This window comes from Oratosquilla oratoria, chromosome 15 (genome assembly GCF_046742065.1).
Source record: "Oratosquilla oratoria isolate Oo_2021 chromosome 15, ASM4674206v1, whole genome shotgun sequence".
NCBI classification, from domain to species: Eukaryota; Metazoa; Arthropoda; class Malacostraca; order Stomatopoda; family Squillidae; genus Oratosquilla; species Oratosquilla oratoria.
In genome coordinates this window covers 45,323,746-45,342,498 of record NC_134791.1, presented here as the reverse complement: position 1 = coordinate 45,342,498, position 18,753 = coordinate 45,323,746, and the positions used below count along the sequence as shown (strand labels likewise).

Below are 18,753 nucleotides of genomic sequence, written 5' to 3'. Positions count from 1 at the left end.
TAGCTGTGGCGGGTAATTTTGCAGATGCTAGAAATGTGACTTCTCTATGATCAAATTACATGTAAGTCACACATTTAAAAATATGTCAAATAATGCAATCATATATATAGAATTGTGCATTTGAACAAAAATCATCTTTGGGTTTTGTCGGTAATTAGTGAGACCCACAACAGTTGAGTTGGATGGTAAGCTGGTCTTTGGTATCGGTGCAGATAACTATTAATCTTCAACCAAACTCGCTGAAATTAGGTATACTTGCTGTAAATTGAAGAATACACCATTTTAAAGGCATTATGATGAAAGAAGATGGGTTAATTTAGAATTGGAAGGCTCTGGGCGGCTTTGATGGGGTCAGCAGGAAAAAGTGACACTTATTACTGAATAGTGATATGATGATGGTTTTGTCAGTGATATGTGATGATCAAGTCAGCAGGAGAGTGACGATTTGATGATGATTTCGTCAGTGATAGATGATGATCAAGTCAGCAGGAGAGAGTAATGAGCTTGACGATATGATGATGATTTCGTCAGTGATAGATGATGATCAAGTCAGCAGGAGAGAGTGACACTAATTACTGAATAGCGCATGATATGATGATGTTCGTCAGTTGGAAGTATAGATGATGATGTAAAATTGAAATAAACAAAAGTATTTAAATTATACAGTGGGAGGGAAAATGGAATTGACGAAGAAGGTGATGGGGGCTGGGAAATATCAGGTACTGAAAATAAATGTCACTGATTCTTGAACAATGAAACTAAAAATGGAACCGCCAGATTAATATGTACGCTCATTCTGGACGAACAGGAAGGGAGAATCACAAAAATAATTGCAAAATTCAATTTATTCTACATATAATGCATGTAAGCATAAATAGATCTAAAAGGCTGTTACAGATGACAATGATAAAATAATACAATAAAACGTATGCACAATGGTGGCGCTTCTGCCGCTTAGAGTTTGTAGTCCTGAATGAAGAAGAAATAAAAAGGATTTATGAAATAGCATCAAACTTGAATAGCCCAAAACACGTGTTAGTAAGATCACAGGAAGTCATACTCTGATTCTTTTAATAAAAAGAATCTTTTGGTTCTTTCCTTTCATCCCAATTTGGTGAATATTCCTCGTGTTCTTAAGGTTTTTAATGTTAATGTTGTATCTAAAAACAGTATTCCTTGCAAGAATTGCCATTCTTGTTACATTGGTCAGCACAGATATAGTGTCCGCTACCAAAACGCCCCCGGGCAAGTCAAAACGGCCTCGCCTTCATTGGCGTGGTTAAAACGGCCTCGCTCTATTATTAATTGCCGGGCCGTTGGTTGATAATTAGGTAATACCTATTGTTCTTTATCCGGGCTCACCTTTGTGACTATGTTTATCAGGATATCCCAGACATCCCCAGAACAAACAAGGAGATATTTAATTTACAATTTCTTTATTTAAATAAACAAAATATTTACAATTGCAATAATCAAATTTATAAAACAAAGGACTATGTTTATCAGGATATCCCAGACATCCCCAGAACAAACAAGAAGATATTTAATGTACAATTTCTTTATTTAAATAAACAAAATATTTACAATTGCAATAATCAAATTTATAAAACAAAGGACATAATCAAATTTATAAAGCAGAAGACATAATCAAAAAGGACATAATTCCCAGAACAAACAAGAATATATTTAATTTACAATTTCTTTATTTAAATAAACAAAATATTTACAATTGCACAAATTTATAAAACAAACTCTAAGAGGCAGAAGCGCCACCATTGTGCATACGTTTTATTGTATTATTTTATCATTGTCATCTGTAACAGCCTTTTAGATCTATTTATGCTTACATGCATTATATGTAGAATAAATTGAATTTTGCTATTATTTTTGTGATTCTCCCTTCCTGTTCATCCAGAATGAGCGTACATATTAATTTGGCGGTTCCATTTTTAGTTTCATAGTTCAAGAATCAGTGACATTTATTTTCAGTACCTGATATTTCCCAGCCCCATCTCCTTCTTCGTCAATTGAATTTTCCCTCCCACTGTATAATTTAAATACTTTTGTTTATTTCAATTTTACATCATCATCTATACTCCCAACTGACGAACATCATCATATCATGCGCTATTCAGTAATTAGTGTCACTCTCTCCTGCTGACTTGATCATCATCTATCACTGACGAAATCATCGTCATATCGTCAAGCTCGTCACTCTCTCCTGCTGACTTGATCATCATCTATCACTGACGAAATCATCATCATATCGTCACTCTCCAGCTGACTTGATCATCACATATCACTGACGAAATCATCATCATTTCACTATTCAGTAATAAGTGTCACATGGAAATCACACATTTCATAGAAAATAGGTCAAATAATGCAACCATGTGCTAATTTCTATATGAAATTACGCATAATAAAAGAAGTTTTAAGGATTATAGAGCCGACTCCACGGAAACTAAAGCATAGATATGACAAAATAATAATAGCTACGTATTGAAGAATTCCTTTTTAACAAAGCTACATTAGCAATTAATAATAGAGCGAGGCCGTTTTAACCACACCACTGAATGCGAGGTCGTTTTAACCACACCGATGAAGGCGAGGCCGTTTTGACTTGCCCGGGGCCGTTTTGGTAGTGGGGCCATTTTAACACGGGGCCGTTTTGACTGGTAAGCGAAACTTAAAAGTGATCATAGACGGCGGGCTGGGTCGAATCATAGCTGTGTTCGGTAATTTTGCAGAGGATAAAAATGTAACTTCTCTTTGATCATATTACATGGAAATCACACATTTTAAAGAAAATAGTTCAAATAATGCAACCATATATATATATATATAAATATTTATATATATATATATATTTATATATATATATATATATATATATATATATATATATATATATATATATATATAGAAGTGTGCATTTGAGCAAAAACCGTCCTTGTTTGGGTTTTGTTGGTATATTTGTCTTTTACCGGTTTTGTTCGGCAATTAGTGAGACCCTTTTATTACTTTCAAAATTTTGTCATACTCCATTTCACATCTGTTCTCATCTTTGCTTCCTTTATCTTATGCTTTACTTCTCTTTTTTTGGTAAATGTTTTGTTTCGACCATGGGCGCAATATAGCAATAGAAAATTAATTATTAATTTTGTAAATTACAATGTATCAACGTAGTATGCAATCTTGTGAGCGGAAATATAAAACAAAAAAGGTGCTAAAACAGATTTCGTAAGTAACGAAGTCGTGTCAGATGAATGGTACACCATGTTTGTTATGATAGATGCCGATGTCGAAGAAGAAATAAAAGGATGATAATTCGTCTAACTTGAATTAAACTAACTTAACCTAACGTAACCTGTGTTTAATAAATCATTACCTGCAAATTAAATGTCATCCCGCTTGTCCACGTCCTCATCGTGAGAGATGTTGGCGGGCTTTTCAACCACTCTCTCAGCTTGCGGGGTATACAAAGTTCTTGCAGCTTGAAGGAATGCATGTACTGGGTATCTCCGGTCCATAACATTCCTTAAAGAAAATGTACCTGGCGAGGTACTGTCAGAAGTACCGAGGCCGTCAATTGACAGACGACAAGATGGCGTCCCGATCCTATGCTACCAACTTCGTTCATTAACATATTTGCTTGTAGCAAGGTATTTTTTATTTTGATTTCTGCCCACAAAATTGCATATTATGTTGATACATTTTAATTTACAAAATTAATAATTAATTTTCTATTGCTATATTGCGCCCATGGTCGAAACTAAAAAAATACTTCTTTTTCTTTATACCCCTTATATGATTCTCTCATTCTATTTTGTAACCAGTCTATATTTACCTAGTTGTATTTTATGGGACGGGAGCTATGCTCGTTGTGACCTGTTTTCGTATCTCTCCACATCTAGTTTTTTCTTGAAATCGTGTATAGTTCTGGCATTCACTGTTTCACTGTTCAATTTGTTCCAGGCATCGACCACTCTGTGTGGGAAATTATTCTTTTTCAAGTCTCTTCTGTAACTCTCTTTCTTTAGCTTCTTTTTGTGTCCTCTTGTTTCCCTCTTCTCCCATTTTAATAGGTCATCTCTATCGAGAAATTCCATCCCTTTCATAATTCTGAAAATGGTTAACAAATCACCTCTTTCCCTTCTCTGCTCCAATGTTGACCACTGTAATTTCTCCAATCTTTGTTCATATGTCAAGTTTGATAGTATGGGTGCCATTTTTGTCACTGCTCTTTGGATTCTTTCTAATTTTCTTGTGTTTTTCTTTGTGCTAGCATATTCTAATTTCGGTCTTATCAAGGTGATAATTATTTTCATAACCATCTCCTCATCCATGTCGGCAAAGGCCACTTTCATTGATCTTAAGAGGTTGTAGGTCTCTCCAAATAACTTATTTACATGTTTGTCAGGTGTCAAATCACTTGAGATGATTACTCCCAGGTCCCTCTCTGAGTTTACTTTTTTGACTACTTTGTTTCCAACCGTATACTTTCCTGAAACTATTTTTGCCTCTTCCAAATTCCATTATGCTACATTTCTTGATGTTGAAGTTCATTTCACATTTCCGGCTCCATTCCCATACTTTATCCAGGTCATCTTGTAGCGATCTGCAATCTTCTGTTTTCACTCTCTTGAGTAATTTGGCATCATCAGCAAAAAAGTTCATGTAACAATATATGCCTTCATCCATATCATTTATGTATATGGCAAGCATTAAAGGAGCCAAAACAGAGCCTTGTGGGATGCCACATTTTGCATCTTCCCATTTCAAATTTTTGTCTCTAAATACAACCACTCCTCATTTAACGACGACAATTGGGACTAGCGTCGCCGTCGTTAACCGAATTGGTCGTTAAGCGAAAGTGTATACATATACATACATGTACTGTATGTACAATGTCCAGCAATACATGTATCTTTATTTTCGTGTATTTTCCCTCTTTTATACAGTACTGTACATTAAAGCTTTATGTACTATTTTGACAGTACAGAAAGCCCTCAAATAACGCGGTGGTTAGGTTCCTGAAATTACCATGTATGACCTAATCCGCGTATGCTGACATTCCATATTAAATACCGATGTATTTTTTTAGTTTCGACCATGGGCGCAACATAGCAATAGAAAATTAATTATTAATTTTGTAAATTAAAATGTATCAACGTAATATGCAATTTTGTGGGCGGAAATGAAAATAAAAAATACCTTGCTACAAGCAAATATGCTAATGAACAAAGTCGGTAGCATAGGATCAGGACGCCATCTTGTCGTCTGTCAATTGACGGCCTCGGTACTTCCGATAGTACCTCGCCAGGTACATTTTCTTGAAGGAATGTTATGGAGCAGAGATACATGCATTCCTTCAAGCTGCAAGAACTTTGTATACCCCGCAAGCTGAGTGGTTGAAAAGCCCGCCAACGTCTCTCACGATGATGACGATGACGAGCTGGATGACATTTAATTTGCAGGTAATGATTTATTAAACACAGGTTAGGTTAGTTTAGTTTAGGTTAGACGAATTTATCATCCTTTCATTTCTTCGACGTCGGCATCTATTATAACAAACATGGCGTACCATTCATCCAATACGACTTCATTACTTACAAAATCTATTTTACCACCTTTTTTGTTTTTTTATTTCCGCTCACAAAATTGCATATCACGTTGATACATTATAATTTACAAAATTAGTAATTAATTTTCTATTGCTATATTGCGCCCATGGTCAAAACTAAAAATTTACCAATACCGGTATATACTGTACCCCAGGTAGTTTTTGCAGCTTGCAGGATGGTAATGTAGACCTAAGCTTCAGAACACTTTACCTCACAGCTAATATCCACCGTACAAGTTCATTTATAACATCATACAAATTTGCTTCAGCCAACTTATCGTACACGACGTCGTAACTTCAGGAGATTTGCATTAAACTAATATTGGTCTGTCATAAAGCCCATCGTTACTCCGCGTTGTCGTTAACCGAGTAGGTCGTTAAACGAGGAGTGGTTGTACCACTCTCATTTTTCTCCCAGTTAAGAAATCCTTCACCCAATCCAACAGTTTGCCTTGAATTCCTCCTGTGAAAGCTTGCATGTGACTAGTAGGTATGTGTGGCACTGTCCAGTACTGTACCTCCTGGGCTCCCATTTATGTTAATGTTTATATTGAAAGAAGAGGTAATAGACAAAAAGCAAGACAAGAAAGAATATAAGGAAAAGAGTACTTACACATGCACTTTAGACTGTTTTAAGATATAAAAAAATAATGTAGTTATTAAAGCACAGTACACAGGTATGTACTGGTGACATCCCTATGTTGTGGAACAGCAAAATAGCTCTAGAAGCTGTAGGCCTGGAAAGTGGGAAAAGAACCCTGGAAAATAAAAAGATAGCCACCAAAATTTTGAGGTAACTGGAAAAAGGGCTCCAAAAATGAAAAGCCATTTTTCACTGATGTTAACTGCAAGTGCAGTTCATACACCAGTGGGACAATCCAGATTGTTCAAAGTTAGTTGAGATGTAAGATATGTTCTGTACCTACACCTGTTCATTGTTTGCATGGACAAGATTCAAAAGAGGCTAATCCAGTTCCAGAAACCCTGAATGAATTATTATTATTTGCTGATGGTCAAAGTATGTTTCATGAAAGGTGAAGAGCAACTGCATGCACAAACCATCAGCTTGAATACTGTGAGAATTGTAACACAAAAGTTAACATGAATGAAATAGAAACAGTTCAGCAGGACTCCTGGATATCTGAACATCAACTTAAACAACATAGAATTAAAATTCCTTTGAAGTATCATAACCAAAAATAGAAGGCTTAATAGATAAATAGATACATGAATCCAGAAGACAAACAGTGTCAGCTACCAACTGGCCCCACTGTTCAAGCATCCAAGCATCTCAATAGGAACCAAAGCCAAATTAACATTTTATATTTCATTTAGATTTAAGTTTGAACCCTCATGTAGCTGAACTGGATTTTGTTTACTGGTTATGTTATTCTTAATGAAATATGAAACAATTATAGAGTTGTGGTACAGGAGTCACTCCATGTCTAGCCACCTGTTGAATGGTGCAACAACTAAACATAATAAAGGTAGTGATCCTGTGAACTTTGACCAAAAATGGCATATGCAGGCTTCAAATTTATTGTTTTTATGAATATATTGACATCTTCTAGCATCATTTTATAGAGAGCAGGATACCTTGTCCCATCACTCCACTCTATAACAGAAAGATTCTAATAACCACCTATAAACAGCTCATAAGAACCACTCTAGAATACACCTCCACAGCATGGTTCTCAGCTTTGTCTTGGTGCATTGCTTCTGATCCAGGGCAGTGGGTGAGATGCAGGTATGACTTATCATCCAGGAGGAGCCAAGAAAAGAGGGAGGGAGGGGTGGTGAGTGGGAGTGGAGTATGTGGGGATGAAATAGGTGGGAGTGGATTTATGCCTTTAACTTTGGCTACCTCCCTTGTAAGGGGAAAAAGCCATTGGTATATGTATGTATTATAAAAAACAAACCCTTAGGTGAAACAGCAATGAAAAATGCAAGGAAATTAGAGTAGGCAATGGCGCAGTGAGAGTGAAAATTACTCATTAATAGCCAGATAATGACTAAGGTAGGGCAAGAAACATGGGAGATGAGTGCAAGGTGGAAGACAATAAAATATGGGCAATAGGAAACAGACTTGCCACATGGAGGAACAAATGATACAAGAAAAGGCCTGTGAATCTATGGCATGACCCCACAAAAGTGGAACTGCCTCACCTGTGAAAAAAACACTAATGTGCAAATCCAAGAATGTGGAACCCATGAATTTCAGGAGTCAAGTGTATAGGTAAAATGATGAAATGCATTGACAACACTCCAGACACTATTATCTATCTTTATACCAACACTCCCAGACCCTCTTATGCCTTTACTTTTTTAGGAATGTCCCCTGTGGGGCTACAGGGAGAAGGATGCCTAGTCCTAATCCCCGTCCTGTTTTTCTCGCCTCTTACGATTCATGTGGGAATACTTGGTGGCAGCATTCTATCCCCCACCACAGGGTAGGCAAAAAAAAAGGAAATGAATATTCAGAGAAGTTGTACAGGACAGTAACAAGGAGGGAGGGACAGCTGCAGTATAATAAAAGTGTCGTCAGTTCTCTGTGAACAGTCCTCTAGCACAGACAAAATGGTGTGTGGCTCTGGTCCGTAGGGGTGCCCCATATAGACCCTAAAGAATCAACTGCATATTATTTTACCACAATAACATGCAGCCAATACCCCAGACAGGGAGCTGGGAGATAGGGTGGATGAAAGAACATTGGGATGGTTTGGACACAGAATGAGTGAAGAAAGACTAGTAAAAGAGGTGTGGAAGGAGTGAACATGAGGGGGTGACCTAGGATGAGATGGATGGATGGGGTAAAAGGGGCTTTGGGGAAGAGGGGAATGTCTGTTGAGGAAGGACGGAAGAGGTTTTTGTGCCTTTGTTTTTTGGCTACTTCCCTTATAAGGGGGAAAAGAGCCTTTGGTATATGTATGTATGTATGTATAATTTCTCTTTCTTTCTTTTCAGGAATTAATATAAACAGAAAAGCTGTAGTGCAGAAGAATTTCCATAAGCTAAAGGGACTCTTCCGGGAAAATGAAATTACAGCAATGTGTTGGGGAGACTCTGAGGAAATAGAGGTATCAGGATGTACCTGTTTGTGCTCATTAAAACTTGCAACATTTTGATAGTTCTCCATCTTGAGACTTGTTTCCTTAATGATTCAAATTCTAACAAACTTATAGCAGGAATACTGCAGTAACCAAAAATAACCAAATCCTAGGTATAAAAAGACTACAATGTAGTCCCACAAGGTATTATACTTTTAACCCTTACTCTTCAACCACTTCATAGGTAATCTACCAACTTCTGAACCAGAATTAAGCACCAGTGTTCTCTCCTATGCAGATAACCTTACAATAATAAATCAGTACAATAAATACAGAATAAAAGTAAATAATACTCAAGCCTACTTGAACAAACTGGAACATTAGCTGAAAAATAAAAAAAGGGAAGCTTTGCCCTAGACAACTATGAATCAAAGAAACATTGTATAGTAAAATTAAATGGCAAAATCCTTCCTTTGGAAAGGGGCCCAAAATTTCTGGGTCTAACATTTGGTACACATGACATTCAGCCCAGATATCAAGGACCTGACAGACCTATTAAAAACCTTCACAAGCACTAACTTTCAATAATAAAAAAAATACTAATAACCATCCATAAACAGTTGATAAGAACCACCCTAGAATACACCTCCACAGCATGGTTCTCAATAATCAGCAAATCAAATACAAACAAATCATAAACACTGCATAATGGAGCACTTAGAATGATAACAGGATGCACAAACATCTCTCTCAAAGGACACTATACAGAAACCACACTCCTTCCCGTAAAACATCACATCAAAATGACATACTTATACCAAAGGCTTTTTCCCCAGTACAAGGAAGGTAGTCAAAAAGAAAAAAGGCATAAAATCCACTCCCACCCATTCTATCCCCACATACTCCACTCCCATACACCCCCCTCCCTCCCTCCCTCTTATCTTGGCTCCTCCTGGATGACAGGTCATCCCTGCATCTTGCCCACTACCTTAGTTCAGAAGCAGTGTCACAAGACATAGCACATCCACAGCAAGGCTGTTTCAATTAATTGGTGACAACCCCTCTTCGTCCCCTCATGTAGAAAAAGAGAAAACAGGGAGAAATCCCTTTGGGCTGCATCAATCTATTTTTCACACATACTCCCTCATCCTCCATCCCCCACCCACTCCCTTTCATGCATCACAGCATCACCCATACACAACCACCTTCCATTCACCTTTATCTTCTATCCTCTCCCATCCTTCCTCAACAGACATTCCCCTCTTTCCCAATGCCCCTTTTACTTCATCTATCCATCTCATCCTTGGTCACCCCCTCATGTTCCCTCCTTCCACATCTGCCTTCCACACCTCTTTTACTAATCTTTCATCGCTCATTCTTTCCATGTGTCCAAACCATCTCAATACTCTTTCATCAACCCTATCTCCCACCTCTTTCCACCCCTGTTCTCCTCCTCACCTCCTCATTTCTCACTATCCAACCTAGTAACCCCGATCAGGCACCTCATCTCAAACACTGTCAAACTTCTCTCTTACTCTCTTATACAACCACTCCTTGTTTAAAGACCTACTCGGTTAACGACAACGCAGAGTAACGACAGGCTTTATGACAGACCAATATTCGTTTAACGTAAATCTCCCGAAGTTACGACGTCGTGTACGATAAGTTGGCTGAGGCAAATTTGTATGATGATATAAATGAACTTGTACGTTGGATATTAGCTGTGAGGTAAAGTGTTCTGAAGCTTAGGTCTACATTACCATTCTGCAAGTTGCAAAAACTACCTGGGGTACAGTATATACCGGTATTGGTAAATTTTTAGTTTCGACCATGGGCGCAATATAGCAATAGAAAATTAATTATTAATTTTGTAAATTATAATGTATCAACGTAATATGCAATTTTGTGAGCGGAAATAGAAAAACAAAAAAGGTGCTAAAACAGATTTCATAAGTAACGAAGTTGTGTCGGACGAATGGTACGCCATGTTTGTTATGATAGATGCCGACGTCAAAGAAATGAAAGGATGATAGATTCGTCTAACCTAACCTAACCTGTGTTTAATAAATCATTACCTGCAAATCAAATGTCATCCGGCTCGTCCTCATTGTCGTTGTCGTGAGAGACGTTGGCGGGCTTTTCAACCACTCTCTCAGCTTGCGGGGTATACTAAGTTCTTGCAGCTTGAAGGAATGCATGTATCTCTGCTCCATAACATTCCTTCAAGAAAATGTACCTGGCGAGGTACTATCAGAAGTACCGAGGCCGTCAATTGACAGACGACAAGATATCGTCCCGATCCTAAGCTACCAACTTCGTGCATTAGCATATTTGCTTGTAGCAAGGTATTTATTTTGATTTCCGTCCACAAAATTGCATATTACATTGAAACATTTTAATTTACAAAATTAATAATTCATTTTCTATTGCTATATTGCGCCCATGGTTGAAACAAAAAAAATACCCCGGTATTTAATATGGAATGTCAGCATACGCAAATTTGAAAATACACAGTAATTTCAGGAACCTAACCACCGCGTTATTTGAGGGCTTTCTGTACTATCAAAACAGTAAATAAAGCTTTAATGTACTGTATAAAAGAGGGAAAATACACAAAATAAAGATACATGTATTGCTGGACATTGTACATACAGTACATGTACGTATATTTATACACTTTCGGTTAACGTCGGCGACACTGGTCCCAATTGTCGTCGTTAAACGAGGAGTGGTTGTATTCCATGTTTCTGCCCCATACAGTGCTGTTTACACAATCACTCCTTCATATAATCTCCTCTTAACATCCATTCTCAAATATCTATTTCTCATTACACTTTTCAATCCCCCAAGGCATTTACTCATATTGCTTCTCTTAATCTGCATTCTACCTCAACCTCTATTCCTCCCTTTCTCACCATATTCACCTCCAAATATCTAAAACAATTCACTTCCTCCAGTCTCTCTCCCTTAATACTCACTTCCAGTGTGCTGCCACTTTCTTCCTATGTACATCTCATCACCTTACTTTCACCCACATTTATCTTCAACCTCCTTCTTTTGCACACCTTCCCAAACTCTATCACTAAATTCCTCAATACCTCCTCTGATCTTGCCACTAGCACAGTGTCATCAACAAACAACAACTGGCTTATCTCCCACTTTTCCCCATTTTCTTTTAACCACCTCCAATGCCCGACCCATTACCCTTGCGTTTACTTTGCACACCACCCCAGTGTGTGCTTCCTTAAAAATATATATTTTTTTTTAACTCCAGCTCTTCAGAAATATATATCACGGGCTTTTCCTCCCTTATAAGGGAATTACCCATGTCAAAAGCCATGTACCTACTCCCATCCACCACCCTTTTCTCCCTCTCATCTTAGCTCCTTGTGGATGAAGGATCATTCCTGTATCCTACCCACTACCCTGGGTCAGAGGCAGTGCATCAAGACACAGTACATACATGGCAAAATCACTTCACTTAATTGGTGATCCCCATTCTCCATCCCCTCATGCAGAAAATAGAGGAGACAGAGAGAAATCCCTTCGGGCTGTGTCAAAATATTATTCACACATAACCACTCCCTACCAACATCTGCCGCTCCCCATCCTTGCATCACATTATCTATACACAGGCATTTTCTACTCACTTCTATCTCCTGCTTTCTTCCTTGCTCAACAGACATTCCCCTCTTGTTTACAGCCCTTTTCACATCCATCCATCTCACTCTTGGTCATCCCCTCAAGTTCACTCCATCCACCTCTGCCTTCCACACCTCTTTTACTAATCTTTCTTCACTCATTCTTTCCATGTGTCTAAACCATCCCAATACTCTTTCATCAGCCATATCTGCAATAACCTTTTCTGCCCTTGCTCTCATCCTCACCTAGTTTATCACTCTATCCAACATTGTAACCCCTACCATACTTCTCAGACATTTCATCTCAAACATGTTTAAACTTCTCTTTTAGATTTTAAATCTCCACCCCATGCAGTGTTTTTGGCACAATCACCCTTTCCCAGATGCATATTTCTCATGACACTTTTTAATCTCCAAGACATTTACTTGCTTCTCTCAAAGTATAGTTTAAGTCCACCTCCACTCCTCCCTTTTTTTGCAACATGGTGTCCCAAATACCTAAAACTATCCTATTCCTCCAGCCTCTCTCCTTTAAGATTTACTATCTGCCATCCTCTCCCTTTGTACATCTTATCACCTTACATTTACCTTCCATTTTCTCCTATTGCATACCTTCCTAAACTCTGTCACTAACTGCATTAATTCCCCCTCTGTCCCTGCCACAAATGCAGTATCATCAGCAAACAACTGGCTTAGCCCCCACTTTTCTCCATTTTCTTTAACCATCTCCAGTCCCATGATCATTACCCTTGCATTTACCTCTTGCACCACCCCATCCATGTACACATTGAATAGCCATGGTGACATGACACATCCCTGACACAGCCCATCTTTACCTCAGACTACTCACTCTCTCCATTTCCAATTTTAACATAGGTTCTATTAATCATAAAAACTCTTCACTGCCGTTAACAGCTTTCCTTCAATCCCATATATCTGCAATACCTCCCACAGTGCTCTCCTATCATAATCTTTTTCCAAATCCAAATCCATAATAACATCCTTATCTTTTGCTTAAGTTTTCAGACACATCTGTCGTACCACAAAAATCTGATCCATGCAACTCTTACCTTTCCTAAACACACATTACTCATCATTTACTACCTCTGTTCCTTCCTAATGCTCTCAATTAAAAGCCTCCTATAAGCCTTCCCAACAACACTCAACAAACTGATCCCTCTGAAACTACTACAATCACATGTCCCCTTTTCTCTGTAAAGCTGAACTATACATGCACTTCTCCAGTACTCAATTCTTCCTTAGATTCACATTAAACAACCTTACTTGCCAGTCCACTATTACTGTACCTCCCTTCCTCAGACACACTGCTTGACACCCATCATTTTCAAAAATACTTGTACCTCATCTTTTCTTATTTCCTACCCCATTTTCCTCACCCATCACCATCATTTTCTTAACTCCTGTCACCACTACCACCAGTCCCTCCTTATCCTCCTCCTCATTCAGCAGCTCATCTTCCCCTTATTGCCTCCTCTTCCATTAACATCAATCCATCTGCACCTTTTACCCTTTCTTCTCTACTTGACTCAACTCCCCTTCCTCTCTTAACTTCCTTCCAAAACATCTTATTGCTTCCAAATTTTTTTGTACTCCACCCCCATTTTACATCTGCTCTCCTTTTTGCCTCATTTATCTTATGTTTTGCTTCTCTCCTTTTTTTTCCTCTCTCTCTCTCTCTCTCTCTCTCTCTCTCTCTCTCTCTCTCTCTCTCTCTCTCTCTCTCTCTCTCTCTCTCTCTCTCTCTCTCTCTCTCTCTCTCTCTCTCTCTCTCTCTCTCTCTCTCTCTCTCTCTCTCTCTCTCTCTCTCTCTCTCTCTCTCTCTCTCTCTCTCTCTCTCTCTCTCTCTCTCTCTCTCTCTCTCTCTCTCTCTCTCTCTCTCTCTCTCTCTCTCTCTCTCTATTTACCTAGTTGTACCTAGTTGTATTTTACGGCAAGGGGAGCTATGCTCGTGGGGTCCCGTCTTCATATCTCATTTTATCTAAACTATTTTTAAATTCATGTATTGTTTTTGCACACACCACTTTCTCATCTAACTTGTTCCAACTGTCTATTGCTCTGTGAGGAAAGCTGTTCTTTTTCAAATCTCTTCTATAGCTGTCTTTTTTTATTTTCTTTCCGTGTCCTCTTGTATTTCTGTCATCCCATTTTATCAGATTCTCTCTATCAGTAATTTCTATGCCTTTCATGATTCTGTAAATAGCTATCAAATCTCCTCTCTCTCTTTGCTCTAGTGTCTGTAGTTTAAGTTTTTGTAGTCTCTCTTCATATGATAGTTTTGAGAGTGTTGGTGCCAATTTTGTAATTGCTCTTTGTATTCTTTCAAGTTTTTTTATACATTTTTTTGTACTTGGTGACCATATCGTTGCTGCATATTCCAATCTTGGTCTTATCAGGGTGATTAGGATTTTCCTCACCATTTCTTCATCCAGGTATGTAAATGCCACTTTGATTGTTCTTATTAAATTATAAGTTTCTCCAAAAATCTTATTTATATGTTTCTCAGGTGACATATTATTCATAACAATGACTCCCAGGTCCTTCTCATTTTCTACTCTTTTTATTCCTTCTTCTCCCAAATTATATGATCCTGTTATTCTGTTTATGCTTTTTCCAAATTCCATTATACTACACTTTTTTGTATTGAACTCCATCTCCCACTTCCTACTCCATTCTTGTAATTTATTTAGATCTCTCTGTAGTGATTCACAATCTTCTTCAGTTTTCACTCTTTTCAGTAATTTTGCATCATCTGCAAAGAAGCTCATATAGCTTTCAATTCCTTCATCCATATCATTAATATATATAGCAAACATTATTGGGGCCAGAACTGTTCCCTGCGGGACACCGCTTATTACTTCATTCCATTTTGAGTGCTGATCTCTTATCACTACTCTCATTTTTCTTTCTTGCAAAAAGTCTTCCATCCAATTTAGCAATTTACCTTGTATTCCTCCTTCATATTCTAATTTCTTAAGCAACTTCTTATGTGGTACTTTGTCAAAAGCTTTCTTTAGGTCTAGAAATGCACAATCAGCCCATCCATCTCTTTCTTGTATTATATCTATTAGCCTTGAATAGAAACATATTAAATTGGTGACGCATGATCGTCCTTGTCTGAATCCAAATTGCCTTGGATTTAGTACGTTGTTTTTTTCCAAGTATTTTACCCATCTACTTTTGATAATTCTTTCACATATTTTTGCTATTGTACTTGTTAGAGAGACTGGTCTATAGTTGGTAGGTTCTTCTTTATTTCCTCCTTTATATATAGATACTATATTTGCTTTTTTCCAATCTTCTGGAACTTTTCCTTCTTTTAAGGAACTGCTTATTATGCTATGTATTTTGTCTGCCAGTTCATTCCTGCATTCTTTCAGAATCCAGTTTGCTATTTCATCTGGCCCATGCGATTTTCTGACATCAAAATTACCCAAGTGTGTCAATATTTCATTCTTTGTTACTTCTATTTCTTCCATAGGGGGGACTTTTTCCTTCCACTCAATCTCTTCAGGTTGTATATTTTCCCTTGTAAACACTGATTTAAAATGTTTGTTCATAATTTCTGCCATTTCCATTTCCTCAGTGTATTCAACTCCTCCTTGTCTTAATTTCTCCAAGTCTTGTTTGTTTTTCAGTTTATTGTTTACAAATCTGTAGAATAGTTTTGGTTGATCTTTACACTTTTCTATAACATCTTTTTCATATTTTCTTTTTTCCTCTCTGCACTTTTGTACATATTCATTTCTATAACCAGTATATATTTTCCATTTTTCAGGTCTTCTGTCTTTTTTCCATCTGGTCCAGGCTTTGTCTCTTTTGTCTTTTAACTCCCTACAACTTTTGTTGTACCAGCATTTTACATATTCTTTTTCTTGTTTTTGTCTTGGGACATACTTTTCCACTCCTTTTTTGTAAATTTTTGTCAAAATATTCCATTTCTCTTCCACTGATGTTTCTTCTTTGTATATTTCTTCCCAGTTTTCTTGTTGGAAGAATTCTCTTATTTTATCAAAGTTTGTTTTTTCATACATCATTCTTCCTTTTCTATATTGTTCATTTCTTTTCATATATTTTTCTTCATTAAGTTCCAGTTCAATCAATATGTGGTCACTTTTACCTATTGGTGTTTTATATTCAATCTTGTCCACTATTCTAGGTTCAGATGTAATTATTAAGTCTAGCCTCGATGGTTCTTCTTCATTTCTATACCTAGTGTTCTCTTGTATCCATTGTGTCATTGAATGGTCAGTAATCATCTCAAGTAGAGCATTTCCCCATGAGTCATCACCACTCTTTACTGTCATTTCTTCCCAGCAGATTTCTTTGCAATTAAAGTCGCCCATCATAACTATTCTTCCTCCGTCTTCCATTATTTTAGTTAATGCTATCTTTGTGTCCTCTAACATACATTTATGTTCACTCTCCTCCCATGAGGCTGTTTTCGGAGGCACATAATTGATCACAAATTTTCTGCTCTTCTTATCTCTGTCTTCCACTTCTATCATAATCATCTCTACTGTATTCTTTCCATATATGACACCTTTCACATTTATATCCTTCTTAGTCAGGAACATAACTCCACCCCCTTGCTTTTTCTCTCTGTTTCTAATCCAATAATTGTATGCATCATGTCCTACACTGTTGGGTGGTAGTGGGCCTTTTAATTTTGTTTCTACAATTCCCATTATGTCCGGTTCTTTTTCTTTCAAATAATCATTCAGTTCATTCAATCCTGTTATCAATCCATCTATATTTGTGTAAGACACTCTTAGTTTTCTGCCACTTCCATTGTGTTCTCTGTTTCCCTTATGTTTTTCTTTAGTATGTCGAACTGCTTTATTTTCATGTTCACTACTCTCCAATAGAATCTCTCTTTCTCTGACTCCGTTCTTTCCTCGTTTTTTGCCTTAGCTTCAATTCTTTTCTGCTTTTCTGCCTCTCTTTCCTCCTTATTCATTTCTCTTTTTATCCATACCTTTTTATATTGATCATTTGTTGCTAGTTTCCCTGTCTTGGATAGAATTTTCTCTGCCGTTGTTTGTGACCTGAATTTAATCTTAATTGGTCTGGTCTTATCTGTACTATATTTTCCGAGTCTGAATTTTTCCTCAATTTCCTTTATAATTTCTGGTTCATCTTCCTGGACTAATTTTAATAAACTGCTTACTCTTTCATTTTCCTCCTTGATTCTTGCGGTTCTATCTGGGTTATGTTTCTCTTCCATTCCTAATATAATTATACATTTCTTTTTGTCAGCTAATTCTCTTACTATATTCTCCTTCTGTCTCATCACTTTAATAACTGAGTCTTCATTATGTTCTTTCAATTGCTGTTTGACTATGTCAGTGAATGAAACCTTATTCCCTTCTTGAGTTATTCTCCAATTTTTAGCTTCTGTAGCTATTTTCTCTCTGTTTTCATTACTATTCTTCTTCAATTTCTCATTCTCCTCCTTTACATTTCCTAACTGTCTTTTTAGGTCCTCTATTTCTTCAGTTAAGTTTCTGTTAGCCTTCTCTAGTTGTTCCAACCTTTCAATTCTCTGGAAAATGGAGTCTACATTACCTAACTTACGTTCCAAGTCCTCGATCACCTTATCAACTCTCTCCTCTAGTCTTATCAGTCGGGGGGGTTGGGTTGTGTCCCCCCCACCCTCTTTAAATCCCTGGAACATATTCTCGTCACTTCTGTATTGCTCCTCTCTATACTTCTAATCTTTACATTTTTATTAGACATTTCATCCTCACTTAGTCTTTTGTTTACCTTTCGCTTGTCTGGCTGGGCAAAGTCTACTCCCTCCTCATTTCCTTCCATTTCCCTCAGTAATCCCTCCCCTTTTCCTCTTTCCCTACGTTCCCACTACTCCACGAGCAATTTCCCCCCCACCCTGCAAAAACACTAGGCACTTCTCTTTGCGTTGGGATCCACAGACTTCAGTTTTCTTCAGAACGTCATCCAAGCCGTCCATTCGCTGAAGTGTGTGTATTTACCTAGTTGTATTTTACGGGAAGGGGAGCTATGCTCGTGGGGTCCCGTCTTCATATCTCATTTTATCTAAACTATTTTTAAATTCATGTATTGTTTTTGCACACACCACTTTCTCATCTAACTTGTTCCAACTGTCTATTACTCTGTGAGGAAAGCTGTTCTTTTTCAAATCTCTTCTATAGCTGTCTTTTTTTATTTTCTTTCCGTGTCCTCTTGTATTTCTGTCATCCCATTTTATCAGATTCTCTCTATCAGTAATTTCTATGCCTTTCATGATTCTGTAAATAGCTATCAAATCTCCTCTCTCTCTTCTTTGCTCTAGTGTCTGTAGTTTAAGTTTTTGTAGTCTCTCTTCATATGATAGTTTTGAGAGTGTTGGTGCCAGTTTTGTGATTGCTCTTTGTATTCTTTCAAGTTTTTTTATACATTT

The 18,753-nt window shown here is 37.4% G+C and overlaps 1 protein-coding gene across 3 annotated transcripts in view; it reads left to right on the top strand.

Annotated features, from left to right (window-relative positions):
* The window catches only part of l(2)k09848 (WD repeat domain 74 lethal (2) k09848), a 90,075-nt gene that overhangs the window by 7,054 nt on the left and 64,268 nt on the right, over positions 1-18,753 (top strand). For 2 of the 3 annotated variants that reach the window (XM_076198857.1, XM_076198858.1), the window contains exon 2: positions 8,591-8,703. The exons of the other annotated variant lie outside the window; for it this stretch is intronic. In XM_076198857.1, coding sequence (XP_076054972.1) covers positions 8,591-8,703 — 113 coding nt within the window. The remainder of the gene's footprint in view (positions 1-8,590; positions 8,704-18,753) is intronic. 3 annotated transcript variants of the gene reach the window in all.